The sequence below is a fragment of the Triturus cristatus genome, chromosome 9, assembly GCF_964204655.1.
Source record: "Triturus cristatus chromosome 9, aTriCri1.1, whole genome shotgun sequence".
Taxonomy (NCBI): domain Eukaryota; kingdom Metazoa; phylum Chordata; class Amphibia; order Caudata; family Salamandridae; genus Triturus; species Triturus cristatus.
This window is the reverse complement of record NC_140592.1, coordinates 992275271-992302846: the sequence shown is the minus strand read 5'-3', so window position 1 is coordinate 992302846 and position 27576 is coordinate 992275271. Positions and strand designations below refer to the sequence as shown.

At 48.9% G+C, this 27576-nt stretch overlaps 1 protein-coding gene across 8 annotated transcripts in view; it reads right to left on the bottom strand.

The window, feature by feature from the left end:
- Nucleotides 1–27576, bottom strand: part of SEL1L (SEL1L adaptor subunit of SYVN1 ubiquitin ligase) — a 379824-nt gene that overhangs the window by 97865 nt on the left and 254383 nt on the right. For all 8 annotated transcript variants that reach the window (XM_085626599.1, XM_085626598.1, XM_085626600.1 and 5 more), the window contains exon 18: nucleotides 11467–11541. In XM_085626599.1, coding sequence (XP_085482725.1) covers nucleotides 11467–11541 — 75 coding nt within the window. The remainder of the gene's footprint in view (nucleotides 1–11466; nucleotides 11542–27576) is intronic.

Here is a 27576-nt window from a genome sequence, read left to right as displayed (position 1 = left end):
CAGAGAGGGCAGCAAGATAACCTTTCAAGCTGCCCAGAGCAGCGCCCTGTCGGGCCAAAGAAAGAAGAAAGAGGAGAACCTCAGAAAGAGGGGCGGAAAGGGGATCCACAGCCTTTGCTGTGCACCATGCCACAAATTTGCTCCACCGGCAGGCGTATACCGTCTTTGTGGAGGGACGCCTGGCTGCCAGAATGATATCACAGACTTCAGGAGGCAAGTCAAATGGCATCAACTGCCGCCGCTCAATCTCCACGCATGGAGGTGGAGGCTGGACAGGTTCAGGTGGAGGACCGTCCCCTGCCGCTGCGACAGAAGATCCTCCCGTAGGGGCAGACGTATCGGAGGATCGGTCAACATACTGAGTAGCTCGGGATACCAGTACCTTCGTGCCCAATCCGGAGCCACCAAGATGACTTGGGCCCGGTCGTGCCTGATCTTCTTCAGCACTCTGGGCAGAAGTGGTATAGGCGGAAAGGCATACAACAGACCGCAACTCCACTCGCGACGAAAAGCGTCGCCGAGCGAGTGCCGCCTTGGAAATTCCAACGCGCAGAACTGCTGACATTGCGCGTTCTCGTCGGTGGCGAATAGATCTAACCAAGGCTCTCCCCACGGCTGAAAGAGACCTTGCGCCACTTCGGAGTTCAGACGCCATTCGTGATCCATCATGCACCGGCGGCTGAGTTAGTCTGCTCTGGCGTTCAGAGAGCCCGCCAGATGTTGAACCACCAGGGTGACGCCCTGGTGTTCCAGCCATGTCCAGAGGCGCAGAGCCTTCTGACAAAGGGTCCACGACCCCACCCCGCCCCGTTTGTTTGAATACCACATGGCGGTGGTGTTGTCCGTGAACACCTGCACGACACTTCCCCTGACAGAGGGAAGGAAGGTTTTCAGTGCAAGTCGGATCACTCTCAACTCCAACAAGTTGATGTGGAGACGAGACTCCGCCGGAGACCAGAGGCCTCTGATCTCCGCCTCTCCCATATGGCCACCCCATCCCAGGAGGGACACGTCCGTCACTACGACATGCTCCGGTAGGGGTAGGGAGAGGCTCCTGCCCGTGACCCAATCGCGGTCCGTGAGCCACCACTGCAACTGCTGTGCAGTGCCCTCCGAGATCAAGACATGGTCGGACAGGTTGCCGTGATGCTGGGCCCACTGAAACTTCAGGTCCCACTGCAGAGCCCGCATGCGCCGCCTGGCGTGATGCACTAGTAGGATGCAGGAGGCCATCAGCCCCAGAAGCCGCAACACTAGCCTGACCGAAACCCAGGATAGAGGCCGAAAGATGGGAATTAGGGCCTGTATATCCCGGACCCGCTGTTCCGGTGGATAAACCCGGAACTGCGCCGAATCGAGAACGGCTCCGATGAAGAGGAGCTTCTGAGAGGGGCTCAGGTGTGACTTCGGCACGTTGATGGAAAACCCCAGAAAATGCAGGAGATCCGCCGTAGTCTGGAGGTGGGAGACGACTGCCTGGGGCGAGCCCGCCTTCAACAACCAGTCGTCGAGGTAGGGGAAGACTGGAACCCCTGATCTGCGCAGATGAGCTGCGACCACCGCCATCACTTTCGTGAACACCCGAGGGGCACTGGTGAGGCCGAAGGGGAGCACGGTGAACTGAAAGTGCTCCTGACCCACCGTGAACCGCAGGTAACGCCGGTGGGCCGGCAGGACGGGGATGTGGAAATATGCATCCTGCAAGTCCAACGCTACCATCCAGTCTCCAGGGTCGAGGGCAGCTAGAACCTGAGCCAAAGTTAACATTTTGAACCGTGCTTCCGGAGGAAGGCATTGACGTTCCGGAGGTCCAAGATAGGGCGTAGGCCCCCCTTGCCCTTCTTGGGAACCAGAAAGTAGTGGGAATAACAACCACGACCTACTTCTGGGCTCGGAACGCGCTCGACGGCCTCTTTGGCCAAGAGGGCCGAAACTTCCTCTCGCAGGAGATTCAAATGATCCTCCGAGATACGGTGGTGCTGCGGTGGCATGGCTGGAGGGGTCGTCTCGAAGGGGAGGGAGTAGCCCCTTCGGACGATTTGCAGCACCCACCTGTCCGAAGTGATGGTACGCCAGTGGAGCAGGTGATGGCGAACCCGGCCTCCCACTGGCGTTGAATGGGCCTGAAAGCTCGGACTAGGAAGGCTTTGAGGCGGATGCTGCCGGGGTGGATGTGGACTGACCGCGTCGTCCTCCATTACCGCCTCGGCGGAAACCACGTCCGCGACCGCGTGCAGGCTGGTTCTGTGGCCGGTGGCTAGGCGGACGTGAGGAGGAGGAGCCCCTTCCTTGGCCACGAAAGGAGCAAAAAGCGTAAGTTTGTGGCCGCGGGGCTGAGAGGCCCAAGGACGTGGCCGTAGCCCGGGAGTCCTTAAAGCGAGCCAGCGCACTGTCCGCTTTCTCACCAAAAAGGCGAGTGCCATCGAAAGGCATGTCCATGAGAGTGCTCTGGACATCCCCGGAAAATGACGTGGACCGCAGCCAGGCGTGACGTCTAAGCGCCACCGTGGTAGAAATCGCCCTACCCAGCGAGTCCGTAGTGTCAAGTCCACATCGGATTGCATGACGTGCCGCATCTCTCCCATCGGCCACAGCTTGGGAGAGTCATGTCTTGGCCTCCTCTGGACACAGGGGTAGCACGTCCTCCACCGTATCCCACAGAGAGTGGGAAAAATGGTCCAAGAGACAGGCGGTGTTTAAAGACCGCAAGCCCAAACTGAGCGAGGAGAACAGCTTCTTACCGAACTGTTCCAGTGTCTTGGAATCCCGGTCCGGAGGAGCGGTCGGGAAGGAGGATTGGGAGGTAGAGGCCTCGATAACCAGACTCTCGGGGGTGGGTTGTTGGGACAGAAAACTGGGGTCGCCCGGAGCAGGGCGGTGGTGTCTGGCAACGTTCCTATCCACAGGAGGGACTGTGGAGGGCTTGGACCAGGTGCCCTGCAGAACGTCAATGAGGGCCTCATTGAATTGCAGCAGAGGCTCAGTGGAGCTTGCTGCAGACTGTAGCACCTCGGTGAGGATGTTCGTCCTCACAGCCACGGCAGGCAGCTCGAGCCCAAGGGCTTCCGCCGCCTTGCGCAGCACCACAGAAAAAGCTACACCCTCCTCCGAAGCCACAGTCGGAGGAGAGATGAATCCAGTGTCCGGTGAGGTATCCAGACCACTGGCCTCCCCCAGTTCATCTGCCCAGTCCTGAGAAAGTTGACCTTGGAGGGTCATAGGGTCCTCAGACCCCTCCCAGTCGCCCCCGTCATCCGATTCCTGGTACACAGGAGGAATGATCGGAGCCGGACGATAGACAAATCGTGTCCCTAGCGGCGCCGGATGCGGCGTCGATGGACGCCGCACCGGCGCCAGGTCCGGACCGGGGTTAAACCGGGGAACGACGTCGACCGGAGTCGGCATCGGAGGTGGCACCGGTGTCGACGCCGGCGGAGGAGGCGTGACGAGGTCGACCGGCGTCGACGGGGGCCCAGGCCTGGGCCCCTCGGGGTCCTGCGGCGTCGGGGCCGGAGCCTCCGACGGCGGTGGACCGGAGTCGCCGGCACGCAAGGTCACCCAGTCGAGTCCGCGGGGCCCGAAGGCGCGCCAGCGGGCGTCGACGGCGGAGCCAGGCCCCTCATGGCCGAGAGGAAGGTACTGATCTCCGCCGGCGTCGCGTCAGTCCCAGGGACCGGCGGGTATGGGGACTTGCGCGGCACCTGCGGCTCCAACGGAGCCGCGGGGGTGGAACCACCCGGACCCTCGGCCGAGTCGCGCGACCGGCGAGGGGAGTCCGAAGAGCGATGTTGTCTCTTGGACTTCTTGGATCGCTTGGACTTACCCGAAGAGCCAGACGATCGATGGTATCGACTGCGGCTCCGCGACCAATCCTTGGACCTCCTCCTGGACCGGGATCGAGAGGGGCGCGGAGCAGAGTGGCGGATCTCGAGAAGCTTGCGGGACCGCTCCCGCCTAGCTTTCGAGGTGAGGGCCCTGCAGTCGGAACACGACTCCGCGTCGTGGTCGAGGCCCAAACAGTAGAGGCACCGGCGGTGGTGATAGGTCACCGACATCAGTCGATGACAATCGTCGCAAGCCTTGAAACCAGGCATCCTACCGGCACCAGATGTCGAGACAATGACAAAAAAATCTAAAATATTTCAGTCAAAAAAGACTAAAAAGGGGTAGCTCTCCCGGATCGGCGCTTACTGGCGCGGAAAAAAGAAGAACTGACGTCCGCGTGCGAGGGCGGCGTCTAAGTACTCCGACGACGTCATTCTGGCGCACGACGCCAACGACAGACGCGGAGCCGCAGACGACACCTAGCGACGCGCAAGGGGTATTGCTGACGAAAAATCCTCCAGATCCAGTCTGACGCCTGGGGATATTCTAAGGTGAGGAATCTAACTAACGTGTTTCTTTCAGATAGGAGGTTTACATGAAAGAGCCTGGAGTTCACTCACCCGCCTAGCGGATGTGATGGCCACCAGGAAGACAGTTTTCTAAGTCAATAACTGCAAAGGACAGTTATGAAGAGGCTCAAAGGGAGCGCACATCAAGTATGTGAGAACCAGGTTCAAGTCCCATTGAGGCATCACAAAAGGAATAGGAGGAAAAAGGTGAGTAAGCCTTTGAGAAATCTATTGACAACCGGGGACTTGAAAAGAGAGGGCTGATCAGGCAGCCTAAGAAAGGCTGAAAGAGCAGAAAGGTAGCCCTTGATAGTGCCCTAAGCAGAGCCCTGCTGGGCCAAAGAAAGAAGGAACACTAGGACTTTAGAAAGAGGGGCAGCAAGGGGATCAACAGATTTAGCTGCGCAACATGCCACAAATGTTTTCCACCGAGAGGCGTATACCGTTTTAGTGGAGAGACTCCTGGCTGCCAGAATCACATTACAGACTTCGTGAGGCAAGTCAAAAGGAAATCAGCTGTCGCCGCTCAATCTCCACGCTAGGAGGTGGAGGCTGGACAGGTTCGGGTGGGGGACCGTCTCCTGTTGCTGCGACAGGAGATCCTCCCAAAGAGGCAGTCGGATCAGGGTATCCACGCTCATACTGAGTAGCTCGGGATACCATACTCTTCCGAGCTCAGTCCGTTGCCAAAAGAATGACTTGGGCCCGGTCGCGCCTGATCTTTTTCAGCACTCTGGGCAGAAGTGGTATAGGCGGAAAGGCGTACAACAGACCGCAAATCCACTCACGCCGAAAAGCGTCGCCTAGCGAGTGCCGCCTTGGAAACTCCAATGCGCAGAACTGCTGACATTTCGTGTTCTCTTCAGTGGCGAATAGATCTAACCAAGGTTCTCCCCACTGCTGAAAGAGACCTCTCGGGCCATCTCCGAGTTCAGATGCCATTCGTGATCCATCATGCACCGGCGGCTGAGTTCGTCCGCCCTGGAGTTCAGAGAGCCCACCAGGTGTTGAACCACCAGGGTGATGCCCTGATGTTCCGGCCATGTCCAGAGGCGCAGAGCCTCCTCACAAAGGGTCCACGACCCCACCACGCCCTGTTTGTTGCAATATAACATGGCGGTGGTGTTGTCACCTGCACTACACTTCCCCGAACAGAGGGAAGGAATGCTTTCAGTGCAAGCCGGATCGCCCGCAGCTCCAATAGGTTGATATGGAGCCGAGACTCCGCCGGAGACCAGAGGCCTCTGATCTCCGCCTCTCCCATGTGGCCCCCCCATCCCAGGAGGGACGCATCCGTCACCACTACGTGCTCCGGTTGGGGTAGGGAGAGGGATCTTCCACTGACCCAATCGCGGTCCGTGAGCCACCACTGCAACTGGCTTGCAGTACCCTCTGAGATCAGGACGTGGTCAAACAGGTTGCCCCGATGCTGGGCCCACTGGAACTTCAGGTCCCACTGCAGAGCCCGCATCTGCCATCTGGTGTGATGTACCAGCAGGATGCAGGAGGCCATCAGACCCAGCAGCCGCAGCACCAACCTGACCCAAATTCGGGACAAAGGCTGAAAGATCGGAATCAGAGCCTGAATATCCCAAACACGCTGTTCCGGAGGATTGATCCGGAACTGCGCCGAGTCCAGAACTGCTCCGATGAAAAGGAGCTTCTGGGAGGGACTCCGATGCGACTTCGGCACATTGAAGGAGAACCCCAGCAAATGCAGGAGGTCGGCCGTAGTCTGGAGGTGGGAAACGACTGTCTGGGGCGAGCCCGCCTTCAACAGCCAGTCGTCGAGATAGGGGAAGACTGGAACCCCTAATCTGCGCAGATAAGCTGCGACCACCTCCATCACTTTCGTGAACACCCGAGGGGCACTGGTGAGGCCGAAGGGGAGCACGGTAAACTGAAAGTGCTCGTGGCCTACCGTGAACCGCAGGTATTACCAGTGGGCTGGCAGGACGGGGATGTGGAAATATGCGTCCTGCAAGTCCAACGCTACCATCCAATCTCCATGGTCTAGGGCAGCCAGAACCTGAGCTAAGGTGAGCATCTTGAACTTCTCCTTCCGGAGGAAGGCGTTGACGCTCCTGAGGTCCAAGATAGGGCGTAGGCCCCCTTTGCCCTTCTTGGGAACCAGAAAGTTGTGGGAATAACAACCCCGACCTACTTCTGGGCCAGGAACGGGCTCGATGGCCCCCTTGGCCAAGATTGTCGTAACTTCCTCCTGCAGAAGTTGCAAGCGATCCTCCGACATGCGGTGGTACTGCGGTGGCATGGCTGGAGGGGTCGCCTCGAAGGGGAGGAAGTGCCCCTTCAGACGATTTGCAGCACCCACCTGTCCGATGTGATGGTACGCCAGTGGAGCAGGTGATGGCAAACTCTGCGTCCCACTGGCGTGAAATGGGCCTTAAAGCTCGGACTAGGAAGGCTTTGAGGCAGATGCTGCTGGGGCAGACGTGGGCTGACTGACTCGCTGTCTCCCTGCTCCGTCTCGGTGGAATCCACGTCCGCGACCGCGATGAGGCTGGTTCTGCGGCCTGTGGCTAGACGGACGTGGCCACGAAAGTGGCGAAAAGCGGATGTTTGCGGGCGCAGGCCGAGAGGCCCAAGGACTTGGCCGTAGCCCTGGAGTCCTTAAAGCGCTCCAGCGCACTATCCGCTTTGTCGCCAAAAAGGCGACGGACATCGAAGGGCATGTCCATGAGGGTGCTCTGGACATCCCCGGAGAAATTCGTGGACCTCAGCCAGGCGTGGCGACAAATCGCCACCGTGGTCGCAATTGCCCTACCTAGCGAGTCCGTTGTGTCAAGCCCCCATCGTACCTTGCCGCATCCCGCCCCTCAGCGAGAGCCTGGGCGAGCCGTGTCTGGGCCTCCTCCGGACACTGGGGCTGCACGTCCGCCACCGTATCCCACAGGGAGTGGGTTTAACGGTTCAAAAGGCATGCGGTGTTGATAGACCGCAACCCCAAACTAAGCAAGGAAAACAGTTTCTTCCCAAACTGTTCCAACCTTTTGGATTCCCGATCCGGAGGAGCGGACGGGAAGGCGGTCTGGGAGGTAGAGGCCTGGACAACCAGGCTCTCAGGGGTGGGGTGCACCTACAGAAAGCTGGGGTCGCCCAGTGGGGGGCGGTGGCGCCGGCCACGTTCCGGTCCACAGGAGCGACTGTGGAGGGCTTGGACCAGGTGCCCATCAGAACGTCAGTCAGCGCTTCATTGAACTGCAGCGGAGGCTCCGAGGAGCTTACTGGCGGTTGAAGCACTTCAGTGAGGAGGTTAGTCCTCACGGCCACTGCAGGGAGCTCCAGATGAAGGGCTTCGGCAGCCCTGTGCAGCACCACAGAATAAGTAGCACCCTCCTCCATAGCCACGGAGGGAGGAGAGATGAAGCCAGTGTCAGGGGAGGTGTCGAGACCACTGGTATCCCCCAGCTCTTCTGCCCAGTCCTGACTTAACTGGCACTGCTGTGACAGAGGGTCCTCAGACCCCTCCCAGTCGTCCCCGTCATCCGACTCCTGGTAGACAGGCTGAAAGGTCGGAGCCGGGCGGTAGATGAATTGGTCATCCATCGGCGCGGAGACGGCGCCGGGCGGCGCCACTCTGACGCCGGGCCCAGACCAGGACTAAACCTGGGGGCGACGTCATCTGAGGGTGTCGGCGCCGGCGGAGGGGTCGTAAGGTCAACCGGCATCTACCGTGATCCAGGCCTGGATCCAACGGGGGCCTGCGGCGTCGGGACCGAAGTCGACGACGGCGCCGGAGCCGGAGCCGCCGGCTCGCTAGGCCTCCCAGTCGGACCTGTGGGGCCCGAAGGCGTGCCGGCAGGCCTCTACGGTGGAGAAAGACTCCTCATGGCCACGAGGAAGTCTCGGATTTCGCTCGGAGTCGCATTAGGCCCAGGGACCGGGGGTTATGGGGCCAGATGCGACTCCTGCGGCTCCGACGGAGCCGCGCGGGTGGTGCCACCCGAACCCTCAGCTGAGTTGCGCGACCAGCGAGGGGAGTCAGAAGAGCGACGTCGCCTCTTCAACTTCTTCTTACTGTGCCTCGACATACCGGAATGCGAGGACATCGACTCCGACGAGCGATGATGGCTGCAGCTCCGCAACCGGTCCCTCGACCTCCTCCTCGACCGGGACCTTGAGCGGCGCAGAGCCGACTGCCGGATCTCGAGCAGCTTGGGGGGACCGCTCCCGCCTAGCCTTCGAGGTCAAGGCCCGGCAGTCGAGGCACGACTCGGCATCATGGTCGGCCCCAAGGCAGTAGAGACACCGGTGGTGGTGATCCGTGACCGACATCAGGCGGTGACAGGCATTGCACGGCTTGAAGCCGGGCATCCCTACAGGCACCAGGAGTCGAGGTCGACTCGAAATAGGAACCAAAAAAGTTCCAAAAGTTTAGTCAAAAAGTGACTAAAGGGTATGCTCTTCCCGGATCTGCACTTACTGGCGCGGAAAAAAGAAGAACTGACGTCAGCGTGCGAGGGTGGCGTCTAAGAACTCCGACGACGTCATCACAGCGATCACGACGCCGACGATGGACGCGGAGTCGCAGACGACACCTAGCGACACGCAAGGGTATTGCTGACGAAAATCTTTCCGGAGCCAGCCTGACGCCAGGGGATATTCTAAGGTAAGGAAAACTAATGTGTTTCTTTCAGATTTAATCCATTACATCTATGGCTGACTTGAGTTTACGAACTTCATTGTGAGGGCCAAGCATAACTAACAAGTTTTCAGGGACAGAAAGCAAAATTACAGTACATCAGTGGAGGAGAATATAATAAGCAGGGATGTGGAATTCCTATAGTCTGACGCCCAGGACATATTGTTTGGGGTCAAGGGCAACAAGTTGGCATGCCTTTTTTGTCCTTAGGACAAGTAGGCCCAACCTCTTGCAGCACAAACCCTTTGGCTGCCAGCTTGCAGTGCTACATTATGGATCAGGGAAGGGCACCGTCTGCTGTTAAGTTTATATTTTATCCATGTTAATGTTGTTCAAACTTGTATTTATGGTTCATTAATTGAAAGCCTTTATTATTAGGGTGAGCGCTCTAAGTAAATCTTGAAAGCTCTGACTGCACTACTGACAGTGGTTCCAGTATAGACACATTTTCAAAGTTTAGCAATATGAGTCTATATATAATGCTCCCAGAATGCTCTCCGATTTGATGCAAATATTTGAAGAAGCTTGAAAGCAAGATTGATGATTCTTTGCTGGAAAAAAACCTTTCGCTCAACAACTGTAAAATTTCAGGTACCATTTGTTGATGCATGCTCGTATTTACCAAAAGCATTCATAATGGAAAATCAGTGAAACCAGTTTCAATAAGATTATGGGAAACAAAGATAAACAAGCAGTGGAAAAGCCAGTAGGTCTGAAATTGGAGGTCAGCTTTTTAGTTTCGTCAATGTGTGACTTGTTTTGGTATGGTTTTTGAAAAACCTTTCTGTTGTGGAAGCTGCCAGGCCCTCACCATTAAAACAAACAATGGCAAAAGCAAAAATTGTTTTTGGTCTCAAAAAGCACACACTGCCACAGTAATTACTGGCACTGAACAAAACTACTTTGTGTGCCGATATGCTCCTTCTGAAAGAGACGAATGCGGTCACTCACAGTGAATCCAGCCGATACAGAGAGAGAGACAATTTTAATAAACGCAAAAGGTCATGGTCAACGCCAGACCAAATTAGGGGCCAAAATATTAAAGAAAGTCTCAAAAGTGCACCCATGGTATATGTCCTTGCATTAAGTGCAGCTATACAGCTTTCGTGAATTCCCAAGATTTTACAGAAGTAGAACAAAAAATAGTACTCCTAGAAAATATTTGTGAACTGCATTTTAGCATGAGCAAATATGCATGTGTAGATTTGCTCATGCAAAAATCTGAGTGTTTGCAAGTTCACTTTCCCTCCAACCACTTTTTTCCCCAAATCTGGAAGAAGGTTTACGTCTGCCATTGTCAGGAGTAAATTTCCAACATTTCTCAGTATAGGAATAGATTAGAGAAGAGTTGCTGAAAACCCTTAATACATGCAAGTTAGTAGGCTTGCACAGTCTCAGAAGGGCATTCTAACTCTGAATATTGCTTACCAAGAACTGGATGCACCACTTGCTGCAGCAAGCAACTTGCTGTCTGGCACCTGAGTTGCTAAAACTCCAACCCTCTAGGTAGAAACCATCCATAAGCCCGGTAACTTAACCTTGCAGTTCAAAGTTATAAATGACAGGTAGGAGTGTCATGTAATATGAAGCAGATGGCCACTAATAAAGCTACTTCCGTAGTGACTTGCAATGTTAAGATGCACAGCCGATTCAGTCAGCTGAGACATAGTGGAGTGGACATACAGAATGAGATGCATTTAAGGTCTGGGTGGCTCGCAGCCACGAAAAGCAATTTAGTGCCATTTAAGAGCAGAGAAGGCTCTAGCCAGAGGCTGTTAAAATAGCGAACATGCTACATCTGACTAGAAAGCCTTACGGGTACTAGGTTCTTCTCCCGCCTAACTCTGCTCTCATACAAAAGCATGAAACACTTAATATGCACTTAGAGTGAGAAGCAACCTGTCATTCATGTATTATAGTATGTGTCTCCACCTTTGTAAACAAGAACAGAGTACTGTAAGGGTACACTGTTGTAGAAGGGATGTTGCTCCGACGGCCACGTCACCCTCCTTCCCAGTGTGGTGTCAGAAGTAATGGGAAAAATGCTGGCACTAAACGAATATTCTCTTCACCACATGCTGTTCTGGGGGCTGGTCCAAAATGTGCGTCACAATGCCAACAAGGCAATAGCTGAATTGGGCTGGACCATTGCCCTTTGGTATGTATGCTGCTCTGTGGGATGAACCAAGAAGAGACTGAAGCACTCCCAGACCAATAAATTATGTGGGCTCACGCACAGCCCACTTTCTGTAATTAATATGAAGTTTTATTACATTTCTTGTGAAAACAGGAGCCTAACAAGAAGCTAAAGCTATCTCTAGGCCAGACCTAAAGAAATAAACCATTATGACGGGCTTTAACCTAACACAAATACAAGTATGAATGTAAACAAAAAGCACAAGCACTCACCTTGTGAAGCCGCTCTGTTCCAGTGTAGCAAGGCCCTAGGGAATGTCTCATTCTCTCCAATAATACTTGCTTCTTCTGCAGCAACACAAACAGGAGAATCGTGTAAGAAACATACAAGGATTAGATCAACAATGTATATTTTTACTTCACAGGTCTTAAGGTAGGATTTATTATATGCAAAAAACAAAGCCATAATACAAAGCTCTGGTGCTGTAAATATGCCTTTTAGCATTGCATAATTTGAGAGAACTTTTGATAAATCTGCATGCTGTCCTCACCACAACTGAATATGACATTAAAGCTAACATACAAAAGGGGCACCAATGATCACATTAAAATAGAAATAAAATGGCAATAGTAAAATTCTGAAAGTAACCATAAGTCAAAAGACACTAAAAGGAAAATGCTACTTACCCAGTATGCATCTGTTCTTGGCATGTAGAGCTGTAGAATCTAATGCTTATGCATAGATCGCCATCTAGTGTTGGGCCCAGATGTTTGCATTTAGTTTTTTTTCCAAAGAAGTCTTTCTTGTCATGAGGTAGGTAACTCCTCCTTTAGTTGATAGTGCGCATGGTCATCGAGTCCATCTTCAGATCGTTTTCCCACAGAGGGTGAGAGAATGAATAAGTAGTAAAGAATAGCGATGGCCATGTGCATGTATGAATAGTAGCAAGAGAACTACATCAGCTACAGGTACCCGGGGAGGTGGATGATGGCATGAGATTCTACAGCTCTACATGCCAAGAACAGATGCATACTGGGTAAGTATCATTTTTTGTTTGAGGCATGTGAGCTGCACATCACATGCTTATGCATAGACTATACAGCAGTCTCCCCTAAGCGGTGGCCATCCTGTAGTTGGAGTTGTCTGAAACAGTGTTCTAAGTACTGAATGGCCCCCATTAACATGTTGTCTGGCTAACACATCTACACAATAATGCTTGGTGAATGTGTATGGTGGAGACCATGTTGCAGCTTTGCAGATGTCAGTAATAGGAATGTTTTCTAATAAAGCCATAGTAGCCCCTAACTTACGAGTGGGATGGCTCTAGGGGGTACCATTAGAGTTCTCTTGGCTTTTGCATTGCAAATCCGAATAGATTTGACAATCCACCTTGCAATACCTGATTTGGATATAGCATTGCCCTTCTGAGGTGGTGCAAAAGCGACAAAGAGTTGTTTGGTCTTACAAAAAGATTTTGTTCTTTCAGTACAATACAACAGTGTTCTTCTAACATCTAAGATGTGTAGAGCTCGTTCTGCAACGGAGTCAGGTTGAGGGAAGAAAACGGGTAATTCAACCGACTGATTTATGTGAAATGCAGATACTACGTTAGGTAGGAATTTGGGATTAGTACGAAGAACCACTTTATCTTTGTGTAGCTTGGAAAAAAGGCTCCTTTGGTTAGTACCTGAAGTTCACCCACTCTCCTCAATGAAGTGATTGCAACGAGGAAAGCTGTTTTCCAAGAGAAGAATGGTAGTTCACATTTGTGCATGGGTTTAAATGGTGGGCCCATCAACCGTGTGAGGACTACATTAAGATTCCAAACTGGGACAGGTCTTGGAGGTATAACTCTCGAGTCTTTTCATAAATGCTCTGATTACAGGTACTCTAAAGAGCGACAAATGTTGCCTATTTTGAAGATAGGCTGCAATTGCAGCGAGATGCAGTCTGATGGATGTATAGGTCAATGATGACTGCTGCAAATGTAACAGGTAACAGAAATTGTTTTGTATGGAAGCATCAAGAGGGTGAATGTGATTGTTCTTGCAATAGGTAACGAATTGCTTCCATTTGGCTGTGTAGCAGGCTCTTGTGGTAGGCCTTCTGGCCTCCTTAATAATGTTCATACAGTCTGGTGGTAGATTCATATAACCAAACTCTATGACTTCAGGAGCCACATCGCGAGGTTCAATTGTTTGGGATCTGGGTGTTTGATTTCTCCATGGCTCTGTGTGAGGAGACTGAGAGTTCAATGTAATTTTTGATGTGGTACCAGAGAGAGTTCCAACAGGGTCGTGAACCAGGGTTGAGAACCAGGGTTGATGTGCCCATGTTGGAGCTACTAGGATTAGTGTGAGAGATGTTTGCCTGAGTTTCTGAACCACTATTCGAATGAGTGGCAGAGGAGGAAAAGTGTAAGCAAATATCCCGGACCAGTTCATCCATAGAGCATTGCCTTTGGATAACGGCTGTGGATACCTGGATGCAAAGCTTTGGCATTTTGCGTTTTGGGGTGTTGCAAACAGATCTATGTTAGGCACTCTCCAAGCTTGGAAGTATGGGTGTAGAACTTGAGGGTGAAGTTCCCATTTGTGTATTTGATATCTTTGTCTGCTGAGGTGGTCCGCAATCAGGTTGTTGACTCCTGGGAGGTGTCTGCTAGGAGATGGATATTGTGGTGAATAGCCCACCTCCAGATGTTGTGGGCTAAGCGGGACAGTTGGAGAGTGTGTGTCCCCCTGTTTCTGTATGTAATACATAGCTGTCATGTTGTCGGTTCGAACCAAGACAGCTTTGCCAGAGAGGTGATCTTGAAAGGCTTTGAGAGCTAGAAAGATCGCCATCAGTTCTAAATGATTGATGAGGAGCAATTATTTTGGTGGCTCCACAGGCCTTGCACTGTGTGTTGTTGAAGATGAGCTCCCCATCCAGTTAAGGACACGTCCGCTGTTACTGCGGTCTGTGGAACTGGGTCTATGAACGGCCGTCCTTTTGACAGATTTTGTTTGTTCCACTACTGCAGAGAGCGATGAGTATGGCCGCTTACCAACACTAGATCGGTTAATAGACTGTGTGACTGGTTCCACTGACTGGCTAAGCATTCTTGAAGTGGACGCATGTGCTGTCTGGCATGGGGAACGATCATGAAACAAGATGCCATCATTCCCAACAGTTGCATAAACACTCTTGCTGGAAGTGATTGAGCAGCTTGAAATTTGCGAATTAACATCTGAATGTTTTGAATTCTGTCTGCGTTGGGAAACGCTAGAGCCCTTTGAGTATCCAGAGTGGCTCCTAGGTAGTTCAGAAACTTGTTTAGCTGAAGATGTGATTTTAACACATTGACTGTAAAACCTAGTTGGTGAAGTAACTGAATTGTTAGGGCGCTATGGTTGTGGCATTGTTGATACGTGCTGGCTTTGATGAGCCAGTTGTCCAAAAAGGGGAAGACATGTGCAGCTACCACTGTCAAACACTTTGTGAAGACTCTGGGGCCAGTGGATTGGTAGTGTTGACCTGCTACCACGAACCTGAGAAATTTGTGGTGAGCTGGATGGATTGGAATATGAAAATAGGCGTCTTTTATGTCTTGAGTAGAAAGAAAGTCGCTCTTTTGCAAAAGGGGTAGCACCTGTTGAAGTGTTACCATGTGGAAATGGCCTAACTGTATGTAAAGATTTAGTTCTCTGAGATCTAATATTGGTCTAAGAGAACCGTCATTTTTGGGAATTTGGAAGTAAAAGGAGTAGATGCCCGACCCCTGATGTTGTGGTGGTACGGGCTCTATAGCTTGTTTTAGAAGTAGTGATTGTACCTCATGTTTGAGAAGGTGCAGGTGATCCGGTGAGAGTTTGTGCGACTTTGGGGGAATATCTGAAGGAGTGTTGATGAACTCCAAGCAGTAACCAAAATGGATAATTTGGACAACTCACTTGTCTGTTGTTATTGACTGCCACTTTGGTAGAAATTGTGACAGTCTTCCTCCCACAGATGTTAAGTGGTCGGGGGGAACTATGGGCAAGTCACTGTTTTGTATTGGAGGGGGAGGTACGTGTGTTGGAAGCTCTACCTCTGCTTTGCCGTCGTTTCCTCTATAATTACAGCTGAAGTAAGTTTTGGAACCCGAGGGTGGATGTAGTGTCCGAGGAAGTGGTTTTGGACCCAGCTCGATAAAAAGAGCAACAAAAGGAAGAACGGCCTTGTGAAGACTGAAGGGCTCCCATCGATTTCGCCACTTCAGTATCTTTCTTCATTTTTTCAAGTGAAGAGTCTACCACCGGCCCAAACAGGTGTTCCTTAGTAAATGGTGTGTTCAAATTGAGGCTTCAACCTCCCGTTTGCGTAGCCAGGCGTGCCTTCTTAAAAGGACACTAGTGTTCACCACCCTGGCAGATGGATCAGCCGCATCTAGGGAGGACCTACTTTGATTGTTGGAAATTAGCTGTTCCTCACGTACCAGGTCTTGCACTTTAGATTTATGTTCTTGGGGTAAGACTTGTATAAGTTGTTCCATTTCGTCCCAATGCGCACGGCCATATCTGGCAAGCAGCGCTTGTGTATTAGCTATGCGCCAGCAGTTAGCGGACTGTGAAGCTATTCTTTTCCCTGAAGAGTCAAGGAGTTTTGACTCTTTATCTGGGGGTGGTGCGTCTCCAGTAGTCTGGGAGTTTGCCCTTTTGCGTGCAATAGACACAACTAATGAGTCTAAGGGCAATTGTCCTCTTATGTAGACTGGATCAGATGGTGCAGGTTTATATTTTTTATCCACCTTGGGGTAAGGATACGTGCCCTGACAGGATCCTTAAAATATCGTCTACATGTCGGGTCATGGCATGGGCAACGTGTGTGGATATTTGTGTGTTATTTAATGTTTCAAAGAGGAAATCCTCTTTAAGTGATTCTTTATGCAGCTGGACCCCATGATCACTGGCAGCTCTGCCTAGCAATTCAATACATCCTACACTGTCATCTGGTGAAGAGGGCCTGGTAGGGTATAGGTCAGGGTCATTGTCTGTGGGCGAGTCAGTGTTATAGTCATCCCACTCATCTGTAGGTCCAGGCTGATTATCATCATTAGAATTATCCCCGTCCCCATCACCCTGATCGTCAGGTGTATTGTATTGTATCAGATACTTATATAGCGCAAAAAACTGTCACCCTACGGGTATCCTGGCGCTGCGACTTACCAAGATGGTACTGGCAAAACAGATAGCCTATTTGCGGATTTAGAGGTCTCGTTTTACTCATCCCTAGGGAAGAGCCAGGTCTTTAAGCTTTTTCTGAAAGGAAGTAGAGAGTTAGTTTGTCTAATATTCAGGGGCAAATCATTCCAAAGACATGAGGCTGCTACACCAAATGCTCTGCCCCCCATCCTGGTCTTCTTAAATCTAGTGGTGGTTACCAGACTTGCACTGGAAGAGCGAAGGTTTCTCCCAGGATTATACCAGGCGAGTTTCTCCTGCATAGGCAGGGGGCCCAGACCATGTACTGCTCTGAACACAATATAAAGACTTGAATTGAATTCTCTCCTTGAGGGGCAGCCAATGTAGGTCCTTTAAAGCCGCCATCGTTGAAGACCTGCACTGCCTGTTTAACACCAGTTTCGCTGCTATGGACTGGATTCTCTGCAGCTTCTGTAATACTGATTGCGGTGCTCCCAGGTACAGAGAGTTGCAGTAGTCCAGTCTACTCAAGATTATACTCCTCACTACGAGAGGTCTAGTGACACTAGGCAGCAGTGGGAGAATCTGGCATAGCGCTCTTAACAAGGAGAAACAAATACCGACCGTTTTATTGGCTTGTGACTCCATTTGGAGGTTATCGTCCACTAAAACCCCTAGGTTACGCACTGTTCTTACAGGTGGTGAGTGCTCAGGTTAAATTTGCACAGACAGAGACTGAGGTAAAGGAGGTGAAGGAAGAGAAAGAGGAGAAGGGGAAGGGTTTGTCCCAACAGTTCTCTTCTTGGAATGTGGTATTTCTCTTCTGTAGTAGCCCCTATTTTTAAAAGTACTTTGGTAGTAATATGGCCAGTTTTTGGATGTATGACCAAAATCTTCTGCTTCGGGTCCGGATTTTCGAGCGGATCACTGAAACTATGCTTCTTAGGTGACTTTGGTGTTTGTCCATTTCGGCACCAGGTTTTGGGGTTGGTGTTTTCGGATCCAATATGGTTTTCGGTGCAGAGTGGTGATGATCGGAACCGTACTTGGTCTTCGATCCTGAAGGATTTGGCTTTGTGCCCCAATATGGAATGGGGTTTTTCGGAGCCAGAGGGCTTTTGGGTAGGCTTCGGTGTCGAGCCAGAAGGCAGGGCGTCGGAAGCGTGGTCTCGGTGCCAACAGGGCCTGAGGGCGCGGGTTGCTCCCGAGTCTTCATTTTAACTGGGTGACTTGGGAGTCGGGGCGAAGAAGGGACTGTACATACAGTACGTTGTCCTTGAGGGATATCCTCATCCTGGTCGGAGCCCTCCTCCGAATAGGAAATGGGTCCTTCTCCTCCTCGGCCCAGATAGCGTCCCCGGCTTTTTCTTCTGATTCAGGTCCGAAGAGGTCCGGAATGGAGCCGGTGCGTTGGCTCTGCATGTCACATCGTCGAGCCCGGCAGTCGCGAAGCGTCCTCTTGGAGCGGAATGCCTCACATGCGTCGTAGTCCTGTTTTTTGTGTTCTGGTGACAAACACAGGTTGCACACTTCTTGTGAGTCGGTGCTCGGGTATTTCACATGGCACAAAGGGCAGTATTTAAAGAGAGTTTGTTCCAAAGAATGCAAGTCGGATGGAAGTGGTTAAGCTCGATGGCCTACCATGAGCTTTCCGATCGAAAGAGGGTTTTTTCTAAACAAACACGATACTCGAAGAATGGAATACGTAATCGGAAGCAATACCGTTGAGGGTGAGTCGTCTACGCACCAAGGGGAACCAAAGGATCGGTGTCGAACCGGAGAGCAGCGAGTAACATCCAAACCCGAGGGCGGAAAAAAATAATCTGAAGATGGAGTCGATGACCATGCACACTATCACCGAAAGGATGAGTCACCTATCTTGTGACTAGAAAGACCTCTTCTAACAAAAACAAAGTGCAAACATCCGGGCCCAACACTAGATGGCGAACTATGCATAAGCATGTGATCTACAGGTCACATGCCTCGAACATTAAGCTTACTTTGTGTACTTTTTTTCCATCATTTTGCCTTCCTTTACAAAAAGGTTTTGAATATATGGTCTAAAAGATGGTGTAATTACAGATTTTTATGGTATCCAAGAATAAAATATCGAAAATAAATCATTTGCATAGCAGTTTTCCTGGAAACAATTTGCCTCAGACCTCTGTAGACCACTGCTCGACAAACCTGTCACAGGACTCATCATTTCTAACTTCATTGAGCTGGGATAAAGAATTACCCAATTAATACATTTTAGAGCTCATACTTGTTAAAGTTGTGACAAAAAGGCAAGGCCTTTTTCAAGATCCCATGCTAGACATCCCATTTTCATCTACTGCTTGCCATTGCAAACTAACAGCGTGAAAGCGGCACAGTTTCCGACACAAAGTCTAGTTTCTTTATTAATTTGGCAAGTAAAATGAAGATTTTTGTTCCTTTCAGTGCTCATGTTGATCTGGCCATCATCCCTCACCCAGCAAATCTCTACCTCCATCTCGGATTGCTGTGCAGAAGAGTTAGTCCAATTTTTATTTTTCACAATCATCAATCACTTGGGCAAATATAGAAATAATTCATGACACGGAAAACAGGCACGGAGTATTCAGAATGAAATGTTCTATTACAATACATAAAGAATGAATTATAAAACACTTAGATATATTACCAACGCCATTTGGTATTCATTTTTTTGACAGGCAATCTGACAAAACTAGTTGAGGTGAGTTGTTGGGATTCACGAACAATAGATCCATTATATGTACTCCCAAGTTTTTGGAACAGTATGGGTCTTGCTTAGATGCCTGCTACGTTCTCTTTTGCTTGAATAATTAATAATTCTTGGGAATATATGTCTACATATATTTTAAGAAAAGATAGCTGAAGCAGTTGCACCTGAAATCATTTTGCCAGTGTTAAGCACCTTTGATTCCTTTTTTGCCGCCTGTGGATGTCTCGCAAAACTGAAAACAGTGTACAACTCCACAAGACAGTGATAACATCAAAACGAGCATTGACAAAAACAATAGGTCTTGCCTTACATATGCAAACAGAGTAGACTCTGAGCTTGAAGTTGAAAAATAATATGTTTACGATTGCAAAGTGCTTTGCAGAATGAAAAGTAACACCATGCTAAGTACAGAGAAGGAGCGTAGAAGCATTTTACAAGAGAATCAGGGTGAGAGGAAAGCAGAAAGCAGTGAGAGGTTGGGGAATCAAAGAAGAAAGGCAACAAAAGGCTCGAAGTGAATAGAGAAGCGAATATATTGATAAAAAAACAACTAAAATTGTTGTCTCACAACAGACAGCGCATACACTGTCTAGTACCGAGACAAGAAACACCTGCTGTGCATAACCTCATTTTTTCGTTTGCTCTATAAGTACAAGGAGATCGGGAGATAAGACAACTTGATACTGAAAAACTCTGGGAAACTAGACGTGCCAGGGAAGAAAAGTGTGGGAAAAATATTCAAAGCCACAAAGTCAAAAGGCCACAACATTCTGGAACTCGTTGAACGTTACTTTAGCAAAGACAAAAATCAGAGGCACCAATGTCGACTCGCCTGAAAGACGGTAATGCTATATAAAAAAAGCTATACGTCCTGAATGATCCTGCAAAGAACCCAGCGGATGCATGAATAAATTCCACAGAAAACCCTGGACTGTCATTAACATTAAAAGAGGTGGAACACGCACCAGAATCCACTCGCTGCAATGGAGCACCAGGGCCCAACAGAATTCTAGCAACAGTTTTCAAATCAAATACATCACTGTATGCCCAGACATTGCTCTCACTCTCCAAAAACTGCATTGTATCAAACACAATACCTGAAAGTTGGTAATGTCCACTCTTGGTGCCAATTCACACACAAGCATTTTCAATCCAATAGGTTTCGCATTTGTTAAATTTAGAGCTGTTAGCGTTGAAAATGACAATGATTTTTTACTTTTGTTTTTTTCATTTGCAGTTGGGTAATTATATTAGCGTAGCACTTTGCTATTGGTATAAAAAAGCAAAAGTGAAATACATTGTCATTTTTAACGCCAACAGCTCTAACTAACAAATATGAGACCTATTGCATTGCAAATGGTTCTTTACCCTAGCCATGATGTGGGTGCAGTACCATATGCGGGTACCTCTTTTGCCCACATATGGTATTGCACGTGCAATATGGCTAGATAAAACAGGAAGTTTGCGAACCTGCCATCCCGCAGCATAAGAGGCAGGCAGTCTGAAAAGGATTTATTTTGGCACAAGGAGTGACAGGTTTCCTGAACAGAAAAGCAAGATACTCCAAAACCAGCCGTGTACAAATTTATGGGGATACATGCAAAAGGCATATTACATGTCCATGTCCAGAGGTCAAATGACTAGAAGCGTTGCGCACTGTTCACAAAAAAGATTTGCCACATTCATTTTTTCAAAAGCGTTTTTGAATTGTTGGCATATTTATTCAACTCAACAGTAATGTGTTAATATGCATGTGTAGCTTCAAACATATAATTAGCCTTGCAAATATAAATAATTCATATTACATAAACCCCCAAACAAAAAATTATTTGTTCACAATGTTCAAAACATATTCATGATCATTAATGATAATCAAACTACTGTTTCTTAAGAATTTCAAATGATGCCCGATGCATTTCAGGACATAGCTGTCCCTTTTTCTGGGGCCAATCTACAAATAAACATATGATGTTGCTGCCTTTGGTTGGCTCAATTTGCCCATTTTTAATGGGAAAATTGAGCCCATTAAAAAACTAGCTACCCGTCTTCAAATTCAGGCACATGAATTGACAGCATGTGCAGCGTTGCAGCACCATTGGAATAAACTGATTACAACTGATAAGTAGGTACAACATTAGGCAAGCATTTGCAATGCAATAGGTCTCGCATTTGCGAGAGTTTGAGCCATTGGCATTGTAAATGACAATGCCTTTTATTAATGTGTTTTGAAAACCTGCAAGAGGTGCATAAACACCTGCGTTGTACTTCTAGTCATTGCAATCTTCTTTTGCTGCCAGCCTTGCTTCTCGTAAGGTGTTTATGCATCGCTTGCAGGTTTTCAAAACACATTAATAAAAGGCATTGCTGTTTACAATGTCAATAGCTCAAACTCACAAATGTGAGACCTATTGCAATGCAAACGCTTGTTTGACTTGGAGAGAGTTGGGACCCAAAGAGGTTTCCCTCAGCCTAGGTGGGGTGCAGGAAGACAACATCCCGCCAGAATAGCATATCTTACCTTACCATCAACCGGAAAGTATAGAATAAGCTAAAATGTAGGTGAAATACCTTGTGTCATTCTGAGATCATATCTTTTGGCAACAGCACAAGAGAAGTGCCTGAAAGGTTCATCTAATCCTCTGGACTCCAGAGTCCAAGTGGACACAAATGGTGGACCTCAACTCTAGCCAGAACCTAAAGGCCTCTCTGTGAAGGTGGTGATACTAAGAGACAGGACCAGTCACCAGGAACTGGTCCAAGTGTAGGTCAAGGACCTCCATGTTTTGTTTAGAATGAAAGGAGATACCTGTAGCATTGTTCCAGCCATAGGCTAAGGTCCCTGATTGAGATAACATTATCTGCTGGTTTACATAGTTTGCTCACTTAAAAACACTGGGGTGGTATTTAGAGTCCTCACTTTCGCAGTGCCACGCACCCATGTACATGAAGGGCGTGGAGCACGTGCCTATCACACTCCTAGGGCACTTGGATAATATGAGCAACAGAGTTCCCAGTATCACACAGGGTGTGCGCAGGGTAACCAGGAACCATCTAGAATAACAAGAAGCCACAAAGCCCTGACTGTTTCTAAAACACAATGGCTCTCTCGCTGGATACAATATGTCCTGGTCTGTATTCTCATGTAATGAGCTCTACTCCCCACAGGCAAAAAGTTGCGCTATATAAAACTGCAAACAATAAATAAGGAGTGCTAAGGCGTCCATAGTGAGAGGAGTGCACAGAGAGGCAGTAGGGAGCAGCTGAAGGGGCCTTGAACAGTGAGGGAGGAGCGAAGGAACAGAGAAGGAAGGCTGGAGGGAGTCCGAGACTTGAAAGAGACATGTGTAGGGAGAGATGGGTACACAGGTTGGAAGGGGGAGCAGAGCCTAGACGCCCAGTTAGGAGTGCAGAAAGTAATTGGTGGCACAAGATACTTCAGCAAAGATTGTGCAGGGGCCAATAAATGGACCCGTAGGAGCAAAGAGATGGGGGTGGAGAGGGAGAGGGATCAGGATGCAGGGTAAGCAGGAGTGGATGGACAGATGGAGCATTGCAGATTCAGAAAGAAGGCACGAGCAGGGGAAGCCTGCAGGGAATGCGCTGGGCGAGACAAAACAGTACGAGAGAGAGTGCAGGAGCCGAAAGTAGGGTGCTGGGCAAGTATCAAGGTTCAGGGCCAATGTGCAGGTGCAAAAATAGAAGGGGATGCAATACAAGTAGTGACTTAAATGGGCAGGTGTCCAGAGGTACTGAATACCCGCACTTTTTTAATTGGAGAGGGAGAGTACTTGCACTTCTCAGCATGGAGGCAGAGCTTTTATTGGGAGAGTGTTAGTGTTTGGGAGCTGTGTTAGAGGACAGACATGGTGAAAGAGACGTGGTTAGTGCTCTGCGAGAGAGACATGCACACACAGGGGCCTGTGTGAGAGAGAGGCTTGCAGAGAAAGAGAGGGATGCCAAGCAAAGCTCATCCGGAGTAAAACTGTGGGACAAAGGGAGAAAACACACTCCACCCCTCTGTAATAGTGAAGGAGAGGGGATGAGAGGGACATTTCAATATAGCAGAAGGGCACATACATGTGTGCGATGGTTAAAAAGACATGGGTAAACTGTGTGTACTGTGTAAATGACACATACATACCTCTGTAAGAGGTAAAAAGTCTCCCGCAGATCTCTGTGGAGGGTGTAAAGAGAAACAGAGATCGCCAAGAGCTCTTGTCCAAGATCACTCTGCCGGTTTGACGGGCACTGCAATTTCTTGACCCTAATAAAAACTATACCCGCGCCCCCACTGCCCGGTCGTAACATCCGCAACCCCCTCCGTGAGTACCCCCATCTTCACCCATTGTACTGCTGCTCTGTCGATGTCCTGAACACTTGTGAAACTAGCACCCCCCTCGTCTGTACTCACTGTGAGCCTCCTGAGCGCCTATGACACTAGCCCCGCCCCCAGTGCACGGTGTTAACATCGCCCCCCCACCCTGCCGAGGTCCTCCCCCCTCGCCTGTACTCAGTGTGCCGCTGTTGCGCTGACCTTCTGAGCGCCCTACTGTTCGCAGGCCTCTTGGGGAACAGGTCTGATATATATATATATATATATTCACTTAAAAAACCATAGGTTTCACACATGTTATAGTTAGCTGGGCATTTCCCTCGTAAAAAAACAATGAAATTCCCCCGTTATAGTTAGTGCAGGCAACTATAACTCACGCGACCGCAATCCGCTGCCGATGACGTCAGATATTACATCACTGTATTTAGACACTTATTTACCCATGTCTTCTTCCATTCATCTTTAGCTATACATATATTACATTTTTTTTTTCAGAAAGACATGTCATCAGTGATGTAATATCTGACGTCATCAGCAGCGGATTACGGTCGCGTGAGTTATAGTTGCCTGCACTAACTATAACGGGGGAATTTCATTGGTTTTTTACGAGGGAAATGCACAGCTAACTATAACATGTGTGAAACCTATGGTTTTTTAAGTGAATTTGCAAGGTTTTTTAAATGCTAATTCCTAACTATAACGTGTGTGAAACCTATGGTTTTTTCAGTGAATTTGTACGGTTTTTTAAATGCCAAGTTATGTATTTTTTAAACAAAACTTTTTCACGGTGCGCTTTGCGCACCGTGCGCACGCGGTGCGCTTCGCACACCGCGCGCCCACTTTACGCAGTTCGTTCCGTGCGCGCACGGTGGGAACGCGGTGCGCTTCGCGCCCCTCTCGCACACTTTACGCACTTCGTGCCGTGCGGTGGGCACGGAGCGCTTCACCCCAAGGGCCAAATTCATTTTTTTTTTCTCGAAAAACTTGCAGAGTGCGCACACGCTGCGCGAACTTCGCAGAATTTTTTCCACTTGGGTGGTGCGCGCACTCGGCGATTTTTCGAAAAAAAAATAAATAATTTTTTTACCCTTGGGGGTCCTTCTGGGACCCCCTGACCACGGCTAGGGGGTCAGGAACTGTCCACCCTGCCCCCTTTTCACGTTCTCCACATTTGTTTTTCACCCCTCAGAGTGCGAGAGACAAAATGGCGGCCGACACTTCCTGGTTTCGACCGATTCGAATGTTTACTAAGATCTAACTACCAATCAGAATTGCACTCGCGCACGGCAAGGTGCGCGCACCCAGCGCGCACGCTGCGCGCGTACAGATATATATATTGATTTAAATGCTATTTTCTCTGGAAATACTGAGCAGATTTACACCAAACCTGCAAAAGGCACTTCATGGACCTTATGGCTACCTCTCTGCCAAATTTCACGTAATTATTTTCAGCCGTTCGAGCTGTAGCTGCGACTAAAGTCCGTATGGAAAAATCCATGGGGAAAACGCGTTTTGGGACCCCCCCTTTTTCTCGGCCCCCGCTTGACGAATCACCCCGAGACTTTCAGGGTAGGAGCAGAGCGGAGCGCCGCATTAGTTTTTGAAAATTTCGCGAGGATTCGTCAATCGGCGCCAAAGTTATTCAAAATAGAATTTTGAGATTTCCTATGGAAACTCGGTCCTAACTATAACTATCTACTGGCGACCGCCAGTAGAATGAATATATATATATATGAATATATATATATATATATATATATATATATATATATATATATATATATATATATATATATATATATATATATATATATATATATATATTACCTACTGGCGGTCGCCAGTAGGTAGTTATAGTTAGGACCACGTTTCCATAGGAAATCCGCAACATTCTATTTTGAATAACTTTGGCGCCGGTAGACGAATCCTCGCGAATTTTTTAAAATAGGTGGGGCGCTACGCTCCGCTCCTTCCCTGAAAGTCTCGGGGAGATTTGTCAAGCGGGGGCTGAGATAAAAGGGGGGTCCCAAAACGCGTTTTTCCCATGCATTTTTCCATAGGACCTTTAGACAGGGCTACAGCCCGAACGGCTGAACAGAATTACTAGAAATTTGGCAGAGAGGTAGTCCTCAGGTCAAGGAAGTGCCTTTTGTAGGTTTGGTGTAAATCTGTTCAGTAGATTCTGAGAAAATAGCCTTTAAATCAATATATATATCTGAGCCAGCTTACGGTGCGCTTACGGTACGCTTAACGTACGCGTACGGTGGCGTGCGCGAGCGCGATTCTGATTGGCTCTTAGATCTTAGTAAACATTCGAATCGGCCGAAACCAGAAGCGGCGGCCGCCATTTTCTCTCTCGCACTGAGAGTGATGTTTAAAATATAAAGCACAAAAACATGTGAAGGGGCTGTTTAGACAGCTCCCACACACATAGCAATGTTGAGGGAGTCCCCAAAGATCCCCCAAGGCCAAAAACGGAATTTTTATTTTTTCGCTAATTTCGCCGATTAAGCTTACCGTACGCTAAAAAATTATATAAAAAAAAAAATTATCCACACTCTCCCCACCCCGTGTGCAATTGGTGCCCGAAGGTCACCAATTGTGCATGGCTTATTAAAGATGAGTTAAACTAAAATATTTTTAAAAAATATAATAAAAAAAAAAAATTATCCACACTCTCTCCACCCCGTGTGCAAATGGTGCCCGAAGGGCACCATTTGTGCATGGCTTATAACATATACGAAAAATTAAAATATTACCTTTCAAAACGAAGTGCATCATATGTCCTCCATGTGCGCACGGTGCGCGAAGCGCATCGTGCGTACATGGCCTATCTAGCGTAACGTGGGCACGCGGTGCGCGTAGCGCACCGCGTGCCCACCGTGCGTGCACGGCACTAACTGCGTAAAGTGGGCGCGCGGTGCGCGAAGCGCACCGCGTGCTCACTGTGCGCGCACGGTGCGCGAAGCACGGCACTAACTGCGTAAAGTGGGCGCGCGGTGCGCGAAGCGCACCGCGTGCTCACTGTGCGCGCACGGTGCGCGAAGCGCACCGTGCGCGCACGGAACGAACTGCGTTAAGTGGGCGCGCACGCCACGAATGGCGTAAAGTAACTTAGCATTTAAAAAACCGTACAAATTCACTGAAAAAACCATAGGTTTCACACACGTTATAGTTAGGATTTAGCATTTAAAAAACCTTGCAAATTCACTGAAAAAACCATAGGTTTCACACATGTTATAGTTAGCGGAAATTTTACAGATAAAAAACCAATGAAATTCCCCCGTTATAGTTAGTGCAGGCAACTATAACTCACGCGACCGCAATCTTCTGCTGATGACATGTGTCTTTATGAAAAAAAAATATTTGTAATATATGTATAGCTAAAAATGTATGGAAGAAGACATGGGCAAATAAGTGTCTAAATACAGTATTAGCATCAGCAGAGGATTGCGGTCGCGTGAGTTATAGTTGCCTGCACTAACTATAACGGGGGAATTTCATTGGTTTTTTATCAGTAAAATTTCCGCTAACTATAACATGTGTGAAACCTATGGTTTTTTCAGTGAATATATATATATATATATATATATATATATATATATATATATATATATATATATATATATATATATATATATATATATATCCCAAAATTTTGCTCCTATTGGCGGCTCCAGTCACAGAGGGAACGCGCTATCCCGAGCATGAAAGGGAACCACACAGATGAACTTTCATTTGTAATTGGCACTGAAGGCAATGTAAAATAAGCAGGCACAATTTGATTTTGGGGGCCTAATGGAGGGCTTGAAACTGCACCCTAAACATTTCGTACAGAAACGGGCCCACCAGGGTGAAAATTAGCGTAAATGACTACAAATACCAGCGTGCATTGTGGAATAATTGGACTGCCAAAGACACACCGGATTTCAATTAAGAACTTTTAAAAGCACGCAGAGGCATTTGATAGGAAGCTGGAAGTTTGACCGTGTCTGCAACGAAGGCCTCTGAGGAAAGAGAGTGAATCTCTGAAACGCGTCAGGCCAAGGGGAGAAATACCGGAATCGAAGGCTGCCTGTTATGTTGAAATAAAGGATGTTCCTTTTGCCTACATTGAGTTGCGGCCTCAAGCTTTAGGAGCAAAATTTTGGGTAAT